Genomic DNA, 17,117 nt, shown 5'->3' with positions numbered 1-17,117 from the left:
ATAGGGGTGGGCAAGCTGACAAAAATATACATCACATCATGATTTTTTCAGGCTGGATTATAGAACTTATCACGACAGAGACACCATTTTCCGCTCAAGGCAAGGCAAATTTATTTGTATAGAACATTTTCAACAAGGCAATTCAAAGTGCTTTACATAAAACATAAAAGCAACATTTAAAAGAAAAGACATTTAAAAAGAGTTCATTAAAAATATATAAATAAAAAATAAAAATAAAACCAGGTTAAAACAGAACAAAAAAAAGTTACAGTGCAGCTGTAATATTAATTAAAATACCTTGGTGATTTAATTAAAAGCAGGAGCAAAAAGAAAAGTCTTCAGTCTTGATTTAAAAGAACTGAGAGTTTTGTCAGATCTGCAGTTTTCTGGGAGTTTGTTCCAGATATGTGGAGTACAAAAACCTAAATGCTGCTTCTTCATGTTTAGTTTTGACTCTGGGAACAGAAAGCAGACCTGCCCCAGACGACCTCAGAGGTATGGATGGCTCATAATGTACCAGTAGATCAGAAATATATATTGGACCCAAACCATTCAGTGCTTTATAAACCAACAGCAGTATTTTAAAATCAATTCTTTGACAGACATGAAGCCAGTGCAACTACCTCAAGACTGGAGTTGCATATGATCCACTTTTTTGGTCTTAGTGAGGACCCGAGCAGCAGCATTCTGAATCAGTTGCCGCTGTCTAATTGACTTCTTATTGAGGCCCGTAAAGACACCGTTACAGTAGTCGAGTCAACTGAAGACAAATGCATGGACTAGTTTTTCTAAGTCTTGCTGAGACATTAGTCCTCTAACCCTTCGAATATTTTTCAGGTGGTAGTAGGCTGACTTTGTAACCATCTTAATATGGCTGTTGAAGGTCAAGTCTGAGTCCATGACTACACCAAGACTTCTGACTTGGTCTGTGGTCTTCAACATTACAGACTGAAGCTGAGTGCTGACCTCTAATTGCTGCTTCTTAGATCCAAAAACAATAACTTCAGTTTTCTCTTTGTTTAATTGGAGAAAATTTTGGCACATCCAATCACTGATTTGTTCAAATGCAGTTCCTCAGCACCTGTATGGGATCATATTTTCCTGGTGAAATGGTTATGTAAATCTTTGAGTCATCTGCATAACTATGGTAACATATTTTGTTGTTTTTCATAATCTGAGCCAGTGGAAGCATGTAGATGTTAAACAAAAGAGGCCCCAAAATGGAGCCTTGGGGAACTCCGCAGGTCATTTTTGTAATGTCAGATGTTTAATTGCTTATAGACACGAAGTAGTCCCTGTCCCTTAAGTAGGATTCAAACCAGTTTAGTACAGTGCCAGAAAGTCCCACCAAGTTTTTCCAATCGGTCTAGTAATATCTTGTGGTCAACCGTGTCGAATGCAGCACGGAGATCCAATAATACTAAGACTAAAATTCTACCACTGTCTGTTTAAATAGATGTCATTGAAGACTTTAACTAGAGCAGTCTCAGTGCTGTGATTTGGTTGGAACCCTGATTGGAAGACATCAAAACAGTCGTTTAGTTCCAAGTAATTGTTCAGCTATTGAAAAACAGATTTTTCAATAATTTTACTTAAGAATGGGAGGTTTCATATGGGCCTATAATTGCTCATTAGTGACGAGTCTAGATTGTTCTTTTTTAGGAGTGGCTTGATGACTGCAGTTTTCGGGGCCTGTGGGAAGAAACCTGAGAGAAGAGATGCGTTGACAATTTGCTCAAAAGTTCTGAGGCCATGCAATTAGAAACCTTTTTGAAAAAGCCTATTGGCAGAATATCAAGGCAGCAGGAGGAGGATTTCAGGTGTTGTATAATGTCCCCCAGGTTTTCATGAGTGATAGGATGAAATTCTATCATGCTAATTGAATTGTTTTTAGGTGGACACAGAGACAGCACATATCCTGTACCTGACATGGAGACACTGATTGCTTGTCTAATTCTTTGAATTGTGTCAGTAAAGAAAGAGGCAAAGTCATTGCAGGCCCTGGTGGATAAAAAGTCAGAGGCTACTGACACAGGAGGGTTGGTTAGCCTCAAGTCCGCTTAAGCCAAACTACCTTTTCAAACAACGTTTAACAGAGTGAACAAAATGGTTTATTTCTAAAATGAATCAAGCAAGGATAGTGTATTTAAAATGTATAGTCAATTCAAGTCAATTCTATTTGTATAGCGCTTTTCACAGTGGACATTGTCACAAAGCAGCTTTACAGAAATATATCATTTCAGATCTAAATTTTAAATTGATAAATTTGTCCCTAATGAGCAGGCCACAGGCTTGTATAGATATTAGAAAAAAGTACACTCTCCTTCAATTCTATGCTTTTATTTATCATGGCCTAAATAACAATTTTGTGGTCCTCACCAACTTTTATAAACAAAAAATAACCTCAGGTGACAAACAAACAAACAAACAAAATAAACAACAACAACAACCACCGTATGTAGTCCTTTTTTTTTTCTTTTACAGAAAAGTAAACCAAGCAGGTGGGAAAAAACAAGTACACTCTACAATTCAGCAACATGTAGAACCACCATTAGCAACAATAACTTGAAGTAAACGTTTTCTGTAAGCCTTTATCAGTCACTCACATCGTTTTGGGAATTTTGGCCCACTCGTTTTTACAAGATTTCTTCAAGTCAGTCAAGCTCAAGTTTAAAAATCCCACCACAGCATCTCAATGGGGTTGGGGTCTGGGCTTTGACTTGACCATTCAAACACCTTGATTTTTTTTTTCTTTAGCTATTTAAATCTACTTTTATTAGTTGTTTTTGTGTGTCTGTCAGGGAGAACGTGAGCTGGAATAGCAAATAAAGTAAGGCAGGTTCATAAAACAACTTGGGATGCCTTTTCGGAATGTTTACAGCGTAAGTGACTAAATGTTTTTAGAATCACAATACACAAGCTTCCTGTAAAACAGATTTTGTTTTTGACATGTATTTCATTCATTCACGTCTATGATTGTCATATCATCCACCCCTAAGCCAAGGCATCTTTGGGTACCTTTTCATGTCATGCCCCTTCCTTTTGGCTGGAGATTCTCCTCCATTAAGGATCTGCTCCAGGTTCTTGGTTTCTACTGAACCATTCTGCTCCGAGCCAGACAACCCCAGTAAAGAGCGCACACGCTGAGACCGCACATCCAGTATTGTGTCTGTGTAACCTACTTCCTGAAGATATCTTGTAATGACAGAAAGGAAAAAATTACTACACAAGAATAATTAAAATATCGCCTTTTATAACATAAGCCACGGTTATATGCTCTATATTTAATGAATCTTAATAACTTGCATATAGCTGACATACAGGCTTGGTTGAATAAAAAGGTATGTAAATAAGATTTCTTCTTGTGTAATATTTTATCCATCTTTGCAGTAAAGTGTACAACTGGAGGACTCTTCTTAATTGCCATTTTATTTCAGCTTTCTTGAGTTCTGTGGAAAATGCTGTGTAGAAAAGCAGCTTTCAGAAAATAAGTTCAACTTGGGGTTATAAAAAAACTCACTGTCTTAGCAGTTGCCGGCCTTGTTTCCAAGTTAACTGACTGTTCTGTGGTACGGTGGACACCTCTGTATCTTTGGTATCTTCTGAAAGATAAATAATTATCAATACATACATGTATACACAATATATGTACATACGTATGCAAATTTGCACTCATATGAGAATGCACAAACCTGATTCAAAGCTGGGCATTTTTACTTCACTTTGATTGAGTTCTGTTCCATATTTTAATTTATGGTATTTTGCTCTGAAAGAAAAAGAAAAAAACAAAAAACAAACATTATTTTGTTAAAAACTCCAGATTTAACATGACTGGCATATAGCAAGTGGTCTGACTCTGCAGAGTTTCCACACACAGATGCAAATACAAACAAACTCAACATTTTTATATATACACACACAATAATACACTGAATTATTTAATCACTACAAACCTTTCTTGTTTTAATGCATATTCTAACATCTTTATTCTTCTAACCAGGTCATTCTTTAAATTTTCTTGACCCTTTCTCTCTCCCTGGAGGAATGCTATTCGAGCCTGAAAGACAGAAATAGAGGATATGAGAACACTTAAAAGCCATTAGTTTATTGAATAGTCAAGCTACTCGACATAGTCCCAAAGGAAACAACAAATCTGTCACATAAAATTCTGTTTAGTCCTCTATAACTATACTTTCTAGTGAATGTATATTGTGCCTTTCTGACCAACAAAGCAGAAACTGAATATGGAAAAAGAACACAAAGCCTTTAGAAACTCACATTAGCAAATAGCAAAACAGTTTTGATCTCAAGGCATTCAATTGTCTTCATTGACTTCCGTTAACAGTCATTCTATTAAAAAGCGGTCAGCCACCACATTGGATCCTTCTCTATGCTGGAATACACACGTTATATGGAAAATAAAAAGGATACGGCGAAACGGGGTGATTATATATCAGTGCCTGATATAACTGGTCAGAGCCATATCTCGCTGTACTTCTCACCTGGTTTCCCACTGAAGCTAAGCAGGGTTGAGACTGGCCGGTACCTGAATTGGAGACCTCCTGGGGAAAGGTAAGGCTGCTGCTGGAAGTGAGGCCAGCAGGGGGCGCTCACCTTGTGGTCTGTGTGGGGCCTAATGCCCCAGTGTACTGACAGGGACACTATCCTGTAAAAACAGCACCGAGGTCCTGATTCTCTGTGGTTATTAAAATAATCCCAGGACACTTATGGTAAAATGTAGGGGTATAACCCCTGTGTATAACCCCGGTGTCCTGGCGAAATTCCCCCATTGGCCTTTCTCTATCAAGGCCCCCTAAAAATCCCCATCTCTGAATTGGCTACATAACTCTCTCCACTAATATCTGGTGTGTGGTGGACGTTCTGCCGCACTATGGCTGCCGTCACATCATCCAGGTGGATACTACACACTAGTGGTCTTTGAGGAGATTCCCCACCCTCCATACTATGTAAAGTACTTTCAGTAGAAAATACTAGAAAAGTGCTATATGAATGTAATCACAATTACCGGTAACTAAATATAACTAAGCTGGGCCTAAAACATGCCTAAAGCTTCAATAAACCTACCTAGAGTTGAAAAAAAAAGGAAACAAGGCTTTAGTTTGCCTTTAGTTTTTTGCTTCTATTTGAGGAAACCTGTCATTATTTCCTACCTTCTACAGCAGTCCACCCTGGTGATGGACATAAACTAATACACATAATATTAAGGCAATTCAGAATATCTAACAGGAAAAATCATATGGCAGGCTTGGTGTAAACCAACTTTTATGTTTCTTTGAGTTGTTAAAGGTTAGGCAGCACATGGCAGCAAGGACAGTAAATGACTCCGAGGACTACATGATATTATTGAGAGAGAGCAGCTGTGTAACTCAAGTCCTCATAAAGGCTAGTGTGTGTGAGGCACAGAGGAGGGGGTATTTATAGTCCAACACACTCCCAATCAACCCCCGATAACATGGCTCATATCTACAAACACACAAACAAAATTTAGAAATGACGCAGAACCTCATTTCATCCGTATATGCCTGAACAGTTAAAGGTTAAGGAGCATGAAGTCCCAACATTTGTTCTATGGCTATGCTGGAATTTGAACTCTACCCACTACCCCTGCCAGTAACACGCAACAAGCACGAAAAAAAACCCAACCCAAAAAACAATCACACTCTGAAAGTTGACAACTGCTGGTTGAAAGGTCATGTGGCTGTAAAAGTTAATTATCCACTAATCTGAGAAATTTAAATCTATTTTATAGAAAGTCATTTTTCAAGATTCAATTTTCACCCAATATATTTCATACCAGCCTTTTTACTATATTATTTTTACTATGCCCCCAACTGAGTTTTTAGACTGAGGGTATTCTTAGTTCATGACCTAGTGAACCAGTTTTGAGATTTCAAAGCACTTCTGTAAGTCACTCTGGATAAGGGCATCTGCCAAATGCCATAACTGTAAATGTCAACTCATGTTCACTAACTAGTTCTTTCCTTTTCCATAACAGCTACCAGTCTTAGAGGATGAAGAGTAACATATGCTTCCAGTGAGACATGTGCAGCTCCACCCCCATAGCTTTCCCCCCTTTGCTGATACAGTTACAGGGCAGCTGAATGCACTTGGGGGGACCACACTATCAGCAATAACATTAAAACCAATGACAAGTGAAGTGAACAACACCCATTATCTCATTACAATCGCACCTGAAAAGAGGTGGGATATATTAGGCAGCAAGTGAACAGTGGCTGTTTCTCAATTCTGAGAACGCAAAGACCGGTCTTGTGTTCTCGTGAAGACCGGTCTTGCCAGGCTACTTTGAAAGAATGAACTCGGAAGGACAGGAGGACATAGAAAACATTTTTGTAAGAATTAAGATGTGCTGTGAGCTTCCTGTTGCTCACAGGACCGTCCCAGCACATTTCTAGTAGTGGGACAGGGTCCTCATCTCTTCAGTGCTACTTAAGTAATATGTTTCATCTGGTTAATAGATTTATTAATGATTTAATTTAGTAAACTCTCTGTTTGCAACTGCGACCTCACGTTAACAAAAAGCGAACGAGTTTACCGTTACCTCAGGATGGAAGCTAGCGTAATTTGACTTTAACAACCTCAAATATATTTCAATCCAAATGATATCAGAATCATTCTTCTAAGATGCATATTTTGATCCATTTAGATTATTTTGGTTAAAAAGATGTTAAAGCTACAGGTATGGGTCAGGCTTCCATTATCCGCCATTGTTTTGCCGCAACGATTCCTGGGACGTCAAGTGGGTTCGGTGCGCTCAGGTCTGCATCTGATGCATCCTCGATATCAACACATTAGGGTAATTTCATGCGTCCCCGCTACTTGCGTTCTTGAGTATTGGAATTGAACTTCGGCAGTGGATGATGACATGGAACGAGTTCACAAGGACACAAGACCGCATAAGAACGCATATTGAGAAACAGTCAGTCAAGTTATGTTAGAAGCAGGAAAAACGGGATCTGAGCAACTTTGATAATGGCCAAATTGTGATGGCTAGAGCATCTGAGCCACTGGGTCAGAACATCTCCAAACTGACAGCTCTTGTGGGGGTGTTCCCAGTATGCATTGGTTAGTACCAAAAGTTGACCACTTCACAATAACCTGAGAGGGGAAATCCTACATCCTGTAAATTTAAATGTAGACTGTCTTTATAACACAGTGGATGTGAGAATTAAAAGAAGTCATCTGGACAAAATTAGGGTTAAAGATAAAAGGGCAGATTAAGGTTACAGTGGTGACTCAACAGGTTAAGGCTCTGGATTACTGACCAGAGCATAGTCAATTCGAGTCGAGCCGTACCGTGCGGTGGAAAAGTGCCATTTGTTCCGCTGTTAACCCGGGTACAGACAGATAAAACCCCTCACAGTGTGCACATTCGTTGGTCTCCCCCAAATATCATTTATGCACATTTACATACCTTTCTGAATAACATTTGCTTGTATTCCTATGACTTCCTGAAAACCATATATGGAGTTGTCCCTGTCGGGCAGCTGTGGCTCAGGTGGTAGAGCGGGTTGTCCACTAATCGTAGGGTTGGCGGTTCGATTCCTAGCCCACATGACTCCACATGCCGAAGTGTCCTTGGGCAAGACACTGAACCCCAAGTTGCTCCCGATGGCAAGTTAGCGCCTTGCATGGCAGCTCTGCTACCATTGGTGTGCGAGTGTGTGTGTGAATGGGTGAATGAGACACAGTGTAAAGCGCTTTGGATAAAAGCGCTATATAAGTGCAGACCATTTACCATTTGATATGCTTCCTGTTTTATGCAAATATGCCCTTCTGCCTAGCCAATCAACAGTTACTCCACTGTCTCTGTTGTGTGCTAAGCAAGATACATACTCTGCCTTACTTTGAATAAATGAGAGATCTTGCCATTTGAACTGTGTGTGTCTGTGTGATATTTGAGAAACTCTCCCAAGTGCTTGGTGCAGGAAGCGTATAGCTGGGCAAGGGAACCATTTTTTTGTGTAATTTTGCTTTCTCTCTTCTTAAGAATTGTAACATAGGGATTCTCTCTTCACAATCCTTAACAGTTTTCTGGGGACTCGTCAGGGATATCAATTCACAAATCCTAACAATTTATATTTTCTTATTTTAAATAGCAATGCAAAGATGCAGGAAGTAAGGATGCTGAGAGTGCTGTCACACCCCTGAAGTTCAGGATTCCTTGAACTGCAACTGCTATCATCATTATCATACTACTATAGATAAAAATAAAGAAATAGGCTAAAACTTAAGTTTCTGAGTTGTATGTCGGAGATTTATTAATGAACACAACATAACTTACATTTAATGTCTGGGAATGTCCACTAGACTCGAATTTTCAGGACAGAGGTGTGGAAAACAAAAATGAGTAGGTTTGTCATGTAGGAAGGAGCAAGATATTATGACCAAATATGAAAATGAATAGCTTTCTTCCTTTTTTTATTTCAGGGGACAGCTTATAAGACTCACAAGAAGAACAGGTGTTTATCATTGTATTGAAAGCATTGGCTTTACCATCTATATTGCAGTTCACATTTAAAACATAAATTATATGTTAAGAAAGACATTAATACGAGAACAATAAATAATAAATTAGCTCAATGTAATCATGTAATAGCAAGTTAGAGATCTTAAATGTAGAAGGAAGCATTTAGAGTGAGAGTTAAGCTTTGCTTTGTCAGCATATCCAACTTCTGTAGTCAAGTGCAATCTTTTTAATAGACCGTTATCAGCCTACACCCACCCGCCACTACATGCTCATACTCTTAGGGAGGCTGTTATTTTGCTTTCAGTCTGTGCACTTAAAACTACTTGTCATTTGCACCCATTTCACTGCTGTCTAACAGAGTTGGTTCTTCCTCTGTGTACTGCCAGGATCTGACAGCTGGATAGAGGAATGTGCCATGCATCGGAGAGGGCTATTCTTGCCTCGTGTTCTGAAAAGTCTACTCCTTTGAGACTAGATTAGGACCGTGACCTCACCATTGAACTGACAGACTGTGTCTCAATCGAGCTGCTTCATACTTCTAAACTTAGTTTAGATATACTGGTGGACCCCCAGGTATTTATTGTAAAAGATGGCAGTGCACATGTGTTATGAGTTCAAGAAAGCTTCCTGTTGAGTTGAAGTAAGAAAGGCTCCGTGAATTATGGTTGACAACGATTTTCATTATCAATCAGTTGTTGCAGCTCTATACTGCAGCAGCAAACGTTATAAAACACTAAATTGAGGTCACTGCCAATACTAGTGGCCATGGCTGTAATCAGCATTTAAACACTCGCTCATCTGTCACCTTTTCATTTATTGCACTTTTTAAATACTTACAACATTAGTTACCATTTCATTAACTTTTTTAAATATGCTATCCATGTTTGATTTTTTTTCTTTTGCATTGTGTTGAGAAGTTCTCTTTATTTAAATTTGTTTGAAATGGTACTTTGGTCTACAGTTGACAAAGTTTACATACACCTAGCTTAAAGATATTCAGTCAGTTCTTCACAACCCCATTCATTTCACGTGATCACGTTTCTTTTGGCAGGTCAATTAGGGCATCTACTTCCAATCAGAGGTCACTTTAAAATAGTTAAAATTAGAGACAGAGTAATTTCATCTTTAATTCACTATATCAGAATTCCAGTGTTTACATACAAGAAGTTGACTCTCTCTTTGTATGAGGATGAAGCCCATACTCAGAGTCAGAGTGAAGCCTTTTGGAGGAATACTGTCTGGTTAGATGAAAAAAACTTAACTGTTTGGCCATAATGGTCAGCATTGTGTGTGGGGAAAAAAAAGGGTGAGGCTTTTAATCTGAAGAACAACATTCCTACTGTGAAGCATGGGGATGGAAGCATAATGTTGTGGGGGTGTTTTTCTGGAAAAGGGACTACTGCACTTAAAAATATAGACTGTATCTTCAGGAAGGAGGATTATCTAAAAATACTGAAGCAACACCTCAAGACATCAGCCAGAAAGTTAAAAATTGGTGGCAACTGCATCTTCCAGCGGGACAATAGGGATGGGCGATATGGACTTAAAACTAGATCACGATATTTTCTGGTATTTATTGCGATAACGATATCAGTGACAATATAAATATAGCACCAATCAGCACTGTTTTTGGCTACAAGTGACAGCTGCATGCAGTCTTGACAGCCTCAGTAACACAAACATTGATTTAAAAGTTAAACTGATTTTCTGTCATTAAACCAGTTCCAGATTGTGGAGGTAGCTCCTCGTTTAACGATAAACTCCTCCTCAGCTTCACGTCCGCCTTCCGCTGTACTCGTTTTCTCTCTGCACATGAGCTGCGAATGGGTCACAGACCGTCGCACACAGAAATACGTCATAAACAAAGCTTTATCGTTATTATCGTGGGAACACCAATTCTTATTGTGGGGAGAATTTCTACTGGTATATCGCAAACGATAAGCTATCACCCATCCCTACAGGACTATGATCCTAAACATACCTCTGAACTAACAAAATGGCTTAAAGACAAAAGTGAAAGTATTGGAGTGGCCATCCCAAACCACGGACCTGAATCACACAGAAAATCTGTGGAGTGAAATGAAAAAACATGTCTGAGAAAAGAGGGCCACAAACCTGCCTGAGTTACACCAGTTCTGTCAGGAAGAAGGGTGAAGATTCAGGAATAGTACTGAGAGAAGCCTCCCCCAAGCATCTGAAGTTCAAGCAATTAAAAGTCAATGCCAGCAAATACTAACAAAGTGTACTCAAACTTTTTAACCTAGTGAAAAGCTGATACAGCGATTAAAAGCTGATAAAATATCTGTCTCTTAGATATTATTTAGACACGACCTCTAATGGTAATAAAGTAAGTACCCTAATTGACCCAACACAGAACATTTTTGGCAACATGAAACGTGTAGAGTTGTGAAAATTTTGAGTCGGAATGTATGTAAACCTTTCACCTCAATCGCAAGTGGTCTCTTATTCTTTTTCTTTGAGGTTATGTTTCCTTGTAGAGCAAATCTTCCATCAATAGAGGAATTATTTTCATCACTCTGTTCAGTAACTTGCAAAATAGTCGTATGAATTATGAAAATAGTCGTGATGAGATGGTGGATCGTTGGGGATTTGGAAAAAAATTGCACATTACATTTTCGGCTGATTGCCTACAACAACCCAGACCTCACTCCTTAAAACCCATCTTTTTAAAAAGCTGCAGGCATGGAAGAAAACTCATCTCAGCCATACTGTTATCACGCGATACTACCCGTATCATTTGCATTGCTGTTTACTCTTGATTAGCTGCATGTGTAATGTGATTCTCCCAGGGTAATTTAATTTATGAACATTAAACAATGTTTATCAGGGCTAGTTCAGTATTCAAGAATTCAGTAAGCATCTCAGCTGCTGTTCAACACAGAGCACATGGACTTAAATTTTATAATGAGCCAAGTTACGGATAATTTAGTTTCTGTACAGTGCTGCCTTCAGGTCTAGGGATGTCACGAGAACCGATACTTCGGTACCGACAGTCTTAAAACGTGATGGCACTTGGTTTTTGGTTTTCTGCAGTAGCATAGGTACCGTGGTTGTAATTCTTCCGGAACTGAAGGGGGCAGCAAATATGCGCAAGTATATTAATCGGTCCACAAGTGGTAAAGACGACGAAGAACGCCTACATGCACGCGGGAAAAACTACAGAAGTTTAGCTCCGCTCCAACACGTTGTGAGGAAAGGTGGTTAGAGTCAAATACGGAAGTACTTCGCATTCGAGGTGGATGACAACAAACATATAATTGATGCTCTGGGGCCGCTGTGCAACCGATGCTATCGTTCATTTGAAACAAAGCGAGGAGACACCTGGAATTTGGCGAAGCACCTGAAAGACGGTCCTATATTATGTTTGTTTGAGGCGGCTGGCATTGTGGCCATGAAACCAGCTAATGTTATGCTCCATGTAATGTTTGCGATAGCCAGTTATTTGTTACCAACACTAACGCATTGCAATGTTATAAACTACCTCCTAATGGGCCACCATGCATCGCCATTCAGGCTGTGCTTAGTAGTGCACCCTAATGCGTTTGTAGCCTCCACTATTTTATTAGTCATTGTCAGACAGTGTTTGATAGCTAAAATATTCCTCTCTCTCTCTCTCTCTCTCTCTCTTTTTGCCAGTATCAGCCAGAGAACAATATCCACCAGGAGTTTTTAATTTTATTAAAAATGTTACTATAATTTTTTTTAAACCACACCGTGGTATCAATTTTGGTATCGAGTATCGTGTACTTTTGGTGGTATCGGTATCGACTCTTAGATTTTTGGTATCCTGACATCCCTATTCAGGTCTACTTGCATTCCTGTCCTAATTAACTGGTAATTCATTTTTTTAAAATGCTAATGCTAGCAAATAGCAGTTACTGACAATTTGTAACCAACTTCTGGCATTTTGCTTCTGAGAAGATGAAAAAACGTATACGACACACTGGCCAGGCCTCCTTCTTTTTCTCAGAGTCTACAGTCACGACAGGAGAATGGTATATTACACACAATCTCACAAGCCTACACTAAAGATGTCATCTGCATGACCTAGAAACCCTGCTCTAACCCAGATAAGACACAGATGCATTACTGGTGAGACTTTTATATCACAGTAGAGGAGACCAGCCTTGTAAGATGCTTTTAGGTCAATTACTCTGACATATAGGAGGCATGATATAGCTATTGTGAAAACATTTCCTGAGCTATTCATCCATTATTTCTAACATAAGTGCATTAGTTTATGCATTTAACATTAATGTACAAAGAGCCTTCAAAAGTCCTCACCTTCCTGGATGGAAGTGGAACTTTTTTTTTTACGTGACAAAACAACATTTTACACATAATCCACACATAATGCAGTGTGACAAAAGCAAATGCATGAACAACATGGGGGAAATAAAAACTAATAATGACTTTCTACTGCGGTATCAAAAATGGCTGTGTGGCAGTGAACACAAAGCACAATGTTACTCAGCAAACCTCTCACACGGTCCTTGAATGGTCAGTAATCCAATAATTATTCTAGTGAGGTGTTAAGCCGGAATTATACTTGCTTTTAAATACAGATGGAAAATGGCTGCAATGTGTAGCCTGTGATCGTGTGGAGCGTCGCTTGTGCACATCCTCACAAATGAATGCAACACAACAGTGTGGTGAAATACCAACAGAAATAGAAGACGACGATGCCTTTATTTGGTCACATATACATTACAGCACAGTGGAAGTCTTTTCTTAGCTTGTTAGGAACTTTGGGTCAGAACACAGGATTGCAGATAGGGTGTAAGGTTAAGGGCCCAAGCTTGGTGGTGCTGGTGCTTGAACCCCTGACCTTCTGAACAGTAACCCAGTAACATGCGCGTGGTGAAAGTGAAGTACATTTGCGCCTTTATGGGAAAAGTTACTGAATGTGTAGTCTGCACTGAATAACTGCTTTTAACAACATTTCAACAGCAGTTATTAGAACTCACTGATGTCTATATCCACAAAAAAAAAGTCAGCATCTGTATTATATAAATCAGTGGTTCTCAACCATGGGGCGAGATCAGAAGGGGACACAAAAAAAAACACAAAAAAACAACACAGACAGGGCATCATTTGGGTACTCTGTGTATTTTATTGCTTTTCAAATAAGAATGTGCATAAATGGAAAAACCCTGCATTTTCTCTTCCTCTGTATTTTCTTTTTGCTGGGGAGAGGCGGAGCTTAGCCTGCCTTTTATCTAGCTGTTGGTGCAGACCAGTGTCGCCAATTTAGAGACTTTTCAGACCCCTTTAGTGACTTTTTTTTGCAAAAAAAACCCCCGCCAAGCGACAAATCGAGTGACTTTTTGGACAAACCTTAGTTTCAAAACTTTCCAAATGTTGACTCGATCAAATCTCTCTGTGTCTGCTCTGTTCGGTGAGTGGCTGAGAGACGGAAATTTGCCATGGATAACGAGACGCGCCCTTCGTGCCAATTTACATTACTCGTATGCGAATGTTTTTAGAATGCAAGACAAATAGAATGCATGTTTTACATGTAAAATAGTACACCTTACTACAACCTAGGTCTCTTGTTCAAAGTAATTATAATGTTCAGAAACATTTTTGATCATTCATCTTCAATACATGTCGGTTACAGTTTTAGAAAAGTCATAAAAAATTAATTTTAATAAAAGTACAAAAAACACAAAAGCAAAAAAAAACTCTGTCTCTCGATCCATCTATCAAAAACAGACTTATATATATATATATATATATATATATATATAATATATATATATATATATATATATATATATATATATATATATATGGGGCACATGATAGGGAAGACTTGGGGGGGGGGCTTCTAACAAAAGGTTGAGAGACTCTGATAAAAACTCTGACTGTGGGTGGAGATGCCTTGCTGATAAACGAGGTCAGAAGAAAATGATCAGATTGGTTCGAACTAGCAGGAAGGATGTTGGAAGTCATAAGCACTCTTTACAACTGCATAGTTGCATCTCAGAATGCACAGCACATTGAACCTTGTGGTGGACGGGCTACAACCACAGAAGATCACATCAGGTTCCACTACTGTCATCCAAGAACAGGACTCTGAGTCCATCATGGGTGCCTGTGCATTGGACAGGTGAAGATCACTTATTGAAGATTCTTGCTCTTGGCTGAGAGGAATGGAACCCAGTGTGGTCTTCTGCTGCTTTATAGCCCGTCCACCTCAAGGCTAGATGTGCTGCACATTCTGAGATGCTTTTAAGCTCATTACAGTTGTAAAGAGTGCTTATTTGAGTTACTATAGACTTCCTGTCAGCTCAAACCAGTCTGGTCATTCTCCTCTGATCTCTCTACTAACCAACAAGGAGTTTCAGTCTGCAGACCCTCCGCACACAGGATGTTTTCTGTTTTTCGCACCATTCTGTGTAAACTCTAGAGATTGTTGTATGTGAAATTCCCAGGACTTCAGAACTTTATGAAATATTCAAACCAGCCCATCTGGTACCAACAACCATGCCACGGTTAGTCACACAGATCACACTCTTCCCCCATTCTGATGGTTGAACATTAACTGAAGCTCTTGACCTGTATCTGCACGATTTTATGCGTTGCCACCACATGATTGGCTGACTGGATAACTACATAAATGAGCAGATGTACAGGTGTTCCTATTACAGTGGAGAGAGAGAGTATACAATGTAATACACAGTGCTGCTAGATGTGAGAAAATGTACTGACCAGCTCATACTGTTGGTCTGTCGCAATGGAAAACTCCCCAAAGGGATAGATTTCACCCACTTGCAGTATGTGTGGAGGAAGTGTTAACGACTATTACAAACAATGTAAACAAAATCATGTAAAAAATAAAAAAAAATTTTTAATTACGATGTAAAAAAATGTATCCTATTCATTTTCATAATCATTAATGACAAAGCAGTGTTCAATGTATTTTGATACTTTTTCTGCATATTCAGAATGGAACTGAACAATGTGATTGCCTGAGAAATCCCACTGGAAATTGCTGGCTAAATTCTGGGAAACAGCCAAAAATGATGCAAACCCATATTTTTACTAAAACTAGGACTGCACGATTGTGGCCAAAATAATAATCACGATTATTTTGATTAATATTGAGATCACGATTATTTTTCATGATTATTCATCGATTTTAGGGACTTTTTATTGCACATTCACATTTAAATAAACAGACCACTGCTTTCACCTCCATGTTGTGCTACATTCCTGCTAATGTACAAATCTCTGCATCAAATTAGACTGGTCCTTAAAGTGCATCATCTCTTAGAAACAACATATAAATAAAATTGTACCCAAAATACAGGATAAGTAAAAAAAAAAAAAAAAAAAAAAAATGCCATCAACAAAATGAAAATATGCATCAAATATAACAATATGCAACCAAATGAAAACAATTCATCCGTATGCAGAAAAGGCAATAACAGTGTTTACAGGAGGAGAGACGCAGACAAATCACCCAATAGAGCGATGACGCAGGGATGATGTCATTGTGTACCAGAACACGGAAGTTAACATCACACTGGTTCCCTCGACAAAAACACAAAAGGATTTTCACATAGACTTTTGGATTATTGCAAAAAATAAGCTCCGTGATCAACAAAAGTGTACAACACTCACAGGTTTTGTCCATCAAGATAATTTTCACAAATGAACACAACTTTTATGAAGTTTGAAACCTAAATACAATCACCAGAAATCAAACGCAAACCGTATGCTATAAACGAACTACACCACGGTCGCTCGACTTCAACGGCACCATCACCAAGCTTCCGACAACTTTTCCAAACATGATTTAAAAACATTTTCCATAATACGGATTTACTCCGTGGATGAATCTTCATCCACATTTTTTGGAGGAATTGTGCACAGTGAACTTGAACCAGTTTATCCACAAAGTTTGTTCCTGTTCTTCGTGATGACGTTTCATGTCCCCGACAACATCTGTAGTGCCATTGAGCAACATGTTAGTGTCATGATTTCCCCTCGCGCAAGCGCTGGAGCTCGCAGCGCACTTTTTAGTGACACTGACTTTGTTTACTTTGTACATGTGCATTTGTTACGATTTCTGTCCCGTCTCTGCCCCTGTATTGTCATTTGTTGTTCCCTTGTGTCATCATTAGTCTCAGCTGTTTTGTGTTCACCCTGAATTAAATTTGTCATTTAAACCCCTCAAGTCTCATTGTTAGATGCGAAGTATTGCGTGAGTTTTCCTTGTACCAAACCTTGTTCATAGTTTTGATCTTATTCTCGACCTCGTTGTTTGATTCTTGTTTAGTTTTGTTTATGCCCATTTGCCTGACTTTTTGCCCGTTTTCAACCACACTATTGTCTCATGTTTTGGATTTGTCTGCCTCTCTTCAATAAAGCTCTTATCTGCACTTGCATCCGTCCTAAACCCTCATTATGTGACTGTTAACAACCGCCTTTTTTAAATACACGTAAAAGCTTTTTGAAAAATCATGAGTGGGGTTTTACTGGCGTATTTTTTGTCATAGAATAAAACGTGAAAAATATTTTGCGCTTGTGTTCACCACAGACCTTATTTCAGGCTTTTTACCAAAATCCCATTCAAAAA

At 38.9% G+C, this 17,117-nt stretch overlaps 1 protein-coding gene across 2 annotated transcripts in view; it reads right to left on the bottom strand.

Annotated features, from left to right (window-relative positions):
- The window catches only part of strn3 (striatin, calmodulin binding protein 3), a 40,794-nt gene that overhangs the window by 17,862 nt on the left and 5,815 nt on the right, over positions 1 to 17,117 (bottom strand). The window contains exons 2-5 of one of the 2 annotated variants that reach the window (XM_053632107.1): positions 3,954 to 4,057; positions 3,693 to 3,766; positions 3,521 to 3,599; positions 3,019 to 3,195 (exon numbers count right to left, since the gene is read on the bottom strand). In XM_053632107.1, the coding sequence (XP_053488082.1) occupies positions 3,019 to 3,195; positions 3,521 to 3,599; positions 3,693 to 3,766; positions 3,954 to 4,057 (434 nt within the window). Of the gene's footprint in view, positions 1 to 3,018; positions 3,196 to 3,520; positions 3,603 to 3,692; positions 3,767 to 3,953; positions 4,058 to 17,117 lie in introns of both variants that reach the window. The other variant, XM_053632106.1, reaches the window with a different exon arrangement.

The sequence above is a fragment of the Ictalurus furcatus genome, chromosome 9 (assembly GCF_023375685.1).
Source record: "Ictalurus furcatus strain D&B chromosome 9, Billie_1.0, whole genome shotgun sequence".
Lineage (NCBI taxonomy): Eukaryota > Metazoa > Chordata > Actinopteri > Siluriformes > Ictaluridae > Ictalurus > Ictalurus furcatus.
Note: the sequence above shows the minus strand (reverse complement) of the source record. Positions and strands in the feature narration are given on the sequence as shown.